At 58.1% G+C, this 7,137-nt stretch overlaps 1 protein-coding gene across 1 annotated transcript; it reads left to right on the top strand.

Moving 5' to 3' along the window:
• Positions 1–1,922: 1,922 nt before the first annotated feature.
• Positions 1,923–6,605, top strand: TIMM17A (translocase of inner mitochondrial membrane 17A). The gene is made up of 6 exons (XM_070401406.1): positions 1,923–2,018; positions 3,490–3,589; positions 3,690–3,753; positions 3,922–4,050; positions 4,915–5,025; positions 6,151–6,605. Exons 1-6 carry the CDS (start codon positions 1,993–1,995, stop codon positions 6,240–6,242), a joined length of 522 nt encoding a protein of 173 aa, XP_070257507.1. The 5' UTR covers positions 1,923–1,992; the 3' UTR covers positions 6,243–6,605.
• The last annotated feature ends 532 nt before the right edge of the window (positions 6,606–7,137 follow it).

Here is a 7,137-nt window from a genome sequence, read left to right as displayed (position 1 = left end):
GGCCACGGGCTCGGAGTCGGGTGACCTGGACTCGGGTCTGAGGGGCGTGACTCACCCTGGGCGCCCTCTCACGCCTCTCTGAGCCCGAGGGGGTGGGCAGTGAGGGTGTTACAAGTGCCCACCTGGAGGAAGGGGTGTGCAGTCACTGAACTGAACGCAGGAAGCAGGATCACACACGCTGAGTGCGTCACAGCGTGAGACACAGTGAGCTTGAGTCCCGTCACCCCGGTCCCTTCTCTGTGGGCGGGGAGGGAGGCTGGGGGTTTCTCCGGACGAAGCCGTGGGCCTCCTAGGTGAGCAGAACCGGGCAGGGAGCTCTTAGACCAGTGATGGCGAACCTTTTGAGCTCGCTGTGTCAGCATTTTGAAAAACCCTAACTTAACTCTGGTGCCGTGTCACATATAGAAATTTTTGACATTTGCAACCATAGTAAAACAAAGATTTATATTTTTGATATTTATTTTATGTATTTAAATGCCTTTTAACAAAGAAAAATCAACCAAAAAAATGAGTTTGCGTGTCACCTCGGACACGCGTGTCATAGGTTCGCCATCACTGTCTTAGACGCAGCACGGGCCAGGCCCACGAACGAATGTCTTCGTGAAAGGCCGGGGAGGGGACGGGAGAGGGCAGGAGAGAGGAGAGATCCCCGTCCCCCCACCCCCACCCCGTCTATACCTCCTGCCCAGCAAACAGCCCCAGCCACAGCCTGGACCCCCAAACCCTAGAGCTGCCTGCGGGTGAGCCTTACGTGTCCATGACAATCGGGGTTTCCTTTTTGTTTCTTTTTGTGTGTGTTTAAAGATACTACTTTTTCATTTTTATTTTTTTATCCTCCCCTGAGGGTATTTTTCCATTGATATTTAGGGAGAGTGGACGAGAGAGGGGAAGACAGAGAAGAGGCCCCGACCAGGGCCCGGGGCCGGGGAGGAGCCTGCAACCGAGGTACGTGCCCTGGAGCGGAATCGAACCCGGGACCCTTCAGTCTCCTCCGGCAGACGCTCTATCCACTGAGCCACACCGGCCGGGGCGCCGGGGGTTTTCCTGGGTGTTGGGGGCGGCGTCTGGCTGGGAAGAAGGATTCCTGAACCTCCTTATGGCCGATTCCCTAGCACATCCCCTGAAGGCGACGGTGGGGGTGACGCTGATGGAGGCGATACGGTCGCATTCAATCGATGACTATCTCCTCTCCCCCGCGATTTCCTGGCGACACTTGCCGTCCCCTGGGTCCCTCGGCGGCGCACGGAGCAGAGCCCACAGGCCCCGCAACGGGGGCCACTGTGCACCGTGCACGTCGCGGGCGAGGCTTCCGGTCAACAGGTTCAGCAGGTCCCTATCCACAGTGACGTTTGGGGGGACCCTAAGTTAGACTCGGATTTCCGGCTGCGGGGAGGGGGGGACCCCGTGTTGCCCCAGGTACTTGGCCCATCTCCAGGCTGCGGCCTGCACGGGCGGGGCCTGTCCACGGTCACTAGGGGGCGCGGGTCCCCGGCCTGTGGGGCACGTCCTCCGGGGACCCCTGGAGGGAGGCCCAGCAGAGACGGAGGCCGCCGTCCCCCCGGCCCGCGCGCCCCGCCCGCCTGTGCGGTTCCCTCGCTCCACTTCCGGCGCCGGGACCCGAGGCTGCGCGTCGTCGGCGAGAGCTTCGCGCTCAGGACGCACTGATCGGGCGGCACCCACTCGCGGGGCGCAGCCAGCGGGCTAAGGAAGGGGCGCGTATTGGGGCGTTTGTGAGCCCCAACCTCAGCGGGACGGCACCGCGCTCCCCTCTGGCCCCCGCGCCTCGGGGACAGGAAACCCGAGCTCCTTTGGGGCGGGGGCCGTCTGGGGGCGGGGGCGGGGCCAGCCTCACGCTTCCGAGCTCCCATTGGCTGCGTGCGGAAGCGGCGAGCCAATCCCCACAGACCTTCACGCCCGTCTCTGGGATTACTTTCCGCTTCCGGGTCACGCCCTGCCCCGCTCTCCCGGCGTCGCTCGCGCGCCCAGGTCAAGATGGAGGAGTACGCGCGAGAGCCCTGGTGAGTTGACCGGTGTCCTCGCCTGGTCCTGCCCGTCGCCCGTCGCTCTCCTCGGTCTCCGGTCGCCCAGGCCGACGGCGCCGGCCCGGGACCCGTGGGCGACGCGGGCTGAAGCGTCCCGTCGGCTCCCCCAACGCGGGCCTCCCGCACGCAGCCCCCCGTGACCTTGCGGTGGACGGGGCGTGATGGAGCCTCCGACCCGCTCTCAGCGCCGGGCCGCGCCGACCTTGTGTGGGGGTCACGCCTCGCCCCCCACTGCCGGCCGAGGTGACCTCGGACGCGTCCCCGGTCTCGGGGGGGCCATTCCCGAGGCATTGGTGTCGCGATGCGTGTCCCCGGGCGGGGCGTTTCCCGGGAGTGGGCGACGGTTTTACCCACAAGGGACATTCGCGCATTCATTCATTTATTCACTCATTCATTCACTCACTCATTCATTCACTCACTCATTCATTCATTCACTCACTCATTCATTCACTCACTCATTCACTCACTCATTCACTCACTCATTCACTCACTCACTCATTCACTCACTCACTCATTCACTCACTCACTCACTCACTCATCCATCCATTCATTCATCCAGCACTTACTGAGGGAGGGCCCCTGCCCAGCCTTTTGTTGGCTCCAGGGGATGAAAGGTGGAAAAGGCAGGCGCACAGGTGGGTCCTTGCAAAGGGCAGGATGGCCTTTCCAGTTGCCTGCGATGAAGACTTCCGGGGGCCTCAGTGAGAAATCCCGTTTGTTTGGGTGACTCACCTGTCAGGGCTGGGATGGGCCACTTTCTGGATGACAATATAGCCCCCCACGCTACTCCCACGGTGCACTGTCTGTGGGCTTTTGCACAGCCCCCCTCCCTCCCGACTTTTGTTAAATGAATGAATACCAGGTTTACCGGTTAGTAATGCGGATCAGCTATTAACCGGTTAAAAATGTGGATACTGGTTAATAATGCGGATACCGGTTAGTAATGCGGATTGACCCTTTACCGGTTAAAAATTCAGATTTTGTCATCAAAGAAAACACAATTTCAAGAGAAACATCAAAAGTGCTTTGTTGAAAGTCATGTCCCTCTCCAGCTACACATTCCCCCGTCTTTCGGGTCATTTGTGGAGACCGTCCCAATAGAACTTTTCTTCTTTTGAGGCAGACCATTCAGAGACCCCATTTCCCACTTCTTCGCACGTTTTGAAGCGAGTGGTCATCTGAGGGAGCAATACAGCAACATAGCACACATATCAAATTGCATACATATCCACATATGTGCAGCTCCATCTATTGAAAAGAATCCGCATTGCTAACCGGCCCACCTGGTGAAGTGTTAGCCGGTCCCATCCCTTCAGCTCAGGTGACTTGGGGGCCAGATTCCTATGGATATAGAGGACCCTGCTGTGTGAGCAAAGACCGTTTTAAGGTCTAGGAGTGAGAATGAGAAGTGAGGTCTTTTTTCTTTTTCTCTCTTCCCTGTTCTTAGCCCCTGGCGCATTGTGGACGACTGTGGTGGGGCCTTTACCATGGGTACCATAGGCGGTGGTATCTTCCAAGCGGTCAAAGGTTTTCGCAATTCCCCAGCGGTGAGTGGTGTCTTATTTTATCGCTACCGTCGCCGATGGGGCCCCACCGGTGGGTTGGAAGCCGTGTTCTTTGAATACACCTCTGTCTGCCTTTCCACAGGGAGTGAACCACCGGCTGCGAGGGAGTTTGACAGCCATTAAAACCAGGGCTCCGCAGTTGGGAGGTAAGACAGCAGCTTTCCCATTTGTGCTCCAGGCTTTTCTGTTGGTTTGAAGACGAGGCTCTACCCACTGAGCCACACGGGCTAGGGCTAAACGTATTTTTCATTATGACACTTTAAATGTAAGAGGAGAAGGTAAAATTTGAACGGTTTTGCTTTGACATAAAACAGGTAGCTTTGCGGTGTGGGGAGGTCTGTTCTCCATGATCGACTGCAGCCTGGTTCAGGTCCGAGGGAAGGAGGACCCCTGGAACTCCATCACCAGCGGGGCCTTGACGGGAGCCATCCTGGCCGCCAGAAGTAAGCACCCGCGCAGACGCCATGGACAGACGGCGGGGAGCCCCTGTGTCTTAATTTACTGGCATCTGAAATGTGTAAAACGCGGCATCGCTTGAGTTGGTACAGCTTGATTGTATATGGCGATTGGGGAAAGCGAGAGGATCCGTGAGGAGTGTGTGAGCGTGAGTGTATATGGCGATTGGGGAAAGTGAGAGGATCTGTGAGGAGTGTGTGAGCGTGAGTGTATATGGCGATTTGGGGGGAAAGTGAGAGGATCCGTGAGGAGTGTGTGAGCATGAGTGTATATGGCGATTTGGGGGGAAAGTGAGAGGATCCGTGAGCAGTGTGTGAGCGTGAGCGAGGAGCCCTGGCCCGCACGTTCCAGTGGCTGAGAGCAGCTCACGTCCTGTGCCACGTCTGCCTCCTCCTGGCGTCTCTGGAATTAGTCCTGGCTCCTGTCGCTCGGGCGGTTGGGGATAAAGTGCATAGAGCCGTCTTCTGGATCCTTGGGACAGAGAGGGACCCAGCATCCCTGTGGGCTTTGTAGTTCAGGCCAGGAGTCGGCTCGCTGGGTGTAGTTGGGTAGTGACTGTTTGGGGTTTTGTGGGCTGGGAGGTCCTTGTCGCAGCTCTGCAGCTCAGCCGTCACCGCGTGAAAGCAGCCCCCTCCCCCCACACACACACCAGTGGGTGAGCTCAGCCGTCCCAGGAAGCGCTGTGATGTGAACAGGCGGGGAGCTGGGTTGGGCCTGTTGGCCCCTGGGCTCCGCAGTGGGAAAGGGCTTGGGAAGGGGGTGGGGTGCAGCCACATGACGGCTCTGCCCTTCACTGCGTCTGCCTTAAGCCAGCTCTCTGTTAACGTGATCTCTGTTGTCCGTGTTCCCAGACGGACCGGTGGCCATGGTGGGGTCAGCCGCGATGGGCGGCATCCTTCTGGCTCTAATCGAAGGAGCTGGCATCTTGTTGACGAGATTTGCCTCCGCACAGTTCCCCAACGGTGAGTCTTTTTCTGCTTCATCCGTCACTCAAACATTGGGCATGGCTTCCTGATGTTTAAAGGAAACGCATTTTGTCTGTAACAGGTGGTCGTTTGCAGCTTATTTTCTGTGTTGATGTGCTGTGGGTCAGGGTTGTGAAAGGCTCTGGCTCAGTCAGCGTCCAGCACAGTCGCCAAAATGCTGTGGTCAGATAATTGGCTGATCTTCCTGAGAGTCCCAGGTTCTATCAGTGCTCACGTGCTCCCACTAGGAAATTGCTGGTCATGTTGGAGGGGCTTGCAAATGTATGACAAGAATGGCCGTCAGTCCTCACCTGTCTGTGCACGCGCACCTGGCCCTGTCCAAGGTGCTGGAGACACCGTGTGCGCAAGGACTTACATCCGGTGGGAAGGCGACCAGCACATTCACAGCTAAATGCGGTTGTTTGCTTGTGTCCCTGGCTTTGAAGAGTGGTGGGAAGTGACTCCTGTCCGGGAGGGTCCGTCTTGGGTTCTCGGGAAGGATTTCTGTGGCTAAGTGTTCCTTTTTCCGACGAATCGGGGAAAGTTAAATTGTGTGTTGAGGGATCCTCCTGTGCTTAGCTGTGAGCGTGTGCCGTGCCTTGTAGCTGTGGACAACTCGATTGTCTACATGGGGTGTCCGGGCGTTCCAGGACACAGTAGTGAAGCTCTGACCTGCCTCTCGGGCGCCGTGTGCAGGACGGGGACACAGTGGTTGGGAATTATTTGGGAGCTTGGACGAGATTCCGCATAGACTTGGGAGTGGATCACAGCTCCCCGTTCGCTTTGTCTTCCCCAAGGCACTCGAGAGAGATTCCGCGTCCGGGCAGGTTTCAGACGCACTGCTCGTGGGATGCCGTGGGACTGGGCCCTGGGCTCCTGCTTCTGTGTTCAGCCATTGCTTTGGGGTTCGCACTGTTTGTTTGTTTGTTTTCTCACTTAGGGCTGTTCTTACACCAGGTTCGCAGGTGCTCTCGTGGGGGTTGGGCAGGGTTACAGGGAGTTGAGGTTGAGCGCTGATGTACACAGCATTTTCACTGGGCTGGTTCTATTACTTCCTACAGAGGCTGTTCTTAACTGTGCAATATTCGAGTGGTTTGTAAAACTCCCTTCTCCGAACTGCAGGGCCTCAGTTTGCTGACGACCCCTCCCAGCTGCCTGCGGCCCCGGCCCCGCTGCCGTCCTCGCCGTTTGGAGACTATCAGCAGTTCCAGTAGGACTCCTGCCAGCGGACACGGGGGCAGGACGGCTCTCAGGACCTCAGGGACAGGCGCTCCAGACCGGAGGTGGGACAGCTGCGGCCACAGAGGCCATGAAGAGACTTCTAGGGTTTTCTCTATTTAAAGGAACATGGGGTGGGGGGGGTTAAAGGATAATCCACTTATTTATTCGCCCTGGAGGGCGTGCGTGATCAAAGTAAGTGTCTGATATCTTTAAGAAAACATTAAGTGCCGAGAAGATGCAGGACCACAGGGCACACAGCGGTGAGCCTGGCCATCAGCTCCTCGGGGACTCCTGCCTGGCTTGGTGTTCTGTTAGTCAAACAATAAAACTCCTGGAGCTTGCTCCTTCTTCGATAAGTCGTAGACTCTGCCTCTCACCCGCCAACACGCCAGTGACGCAGAGCCTGCCGAGGGTCCAGGGGTTTGTGTCGGCCGTCTCCCTGGGGTGAGTGGTGTGTGAGGAGCCGGGCGGCCGCCTGGACCCTTCCGCAGTCGCGACTCCTGGATGGAAAGCCACGGGCATGCCCCCCCCTGCACGTGGAAGGGGGTCAGGTCCTCAGACTCACCCTGTGCGGTGCTGACACCGCCCCGCCCAGCCCCTGCACCCCGACGGGTTTCCGGGCGTCTGGTCCTTGTGTGTGCCCCTGGAAGAGCCGCCGCGCTTTCCCACAGCGGCTGCGCCGTCCTCACTCCCGCCCGCTACGCAGGAGGGTTCCATTTTCCATTCCTGCCAACACTTGTACTCCTTTTTCAGAAGTGTCGCCTCCTAGAAGGGGTGAGTGGGGTGCTGCCTCGGTTTTGTTTGCATTCTCACGGCCATTGCTTCTGTGCTGCTGGCGTTTGCATGTCGGTGCAGACGTGCTTGTCGGTCTGAAGCTCTTCACGCTCA

The sequence above is a fragment of the Myotis yumanensis genome, unplaced genomic scaffold, assembly GCF_028538775.1.
Source record: "Myotis yumanensis isolate MYYU_CA2020_CCGP unplaced genomic scaffold, mMyoYum1.0.hap1 SCAF_22, whole genome shotgun sequence".
NCBI classification, from domain to species: Eukaryota; Metazoa; Chordata; class Mammalia; order Chiroptera; family Vespertilionidae; genus Myotis; species Myotis yumanensis.
This window is presented reverse-complemented; position numbering and strand designations above follow the sequence as displayed.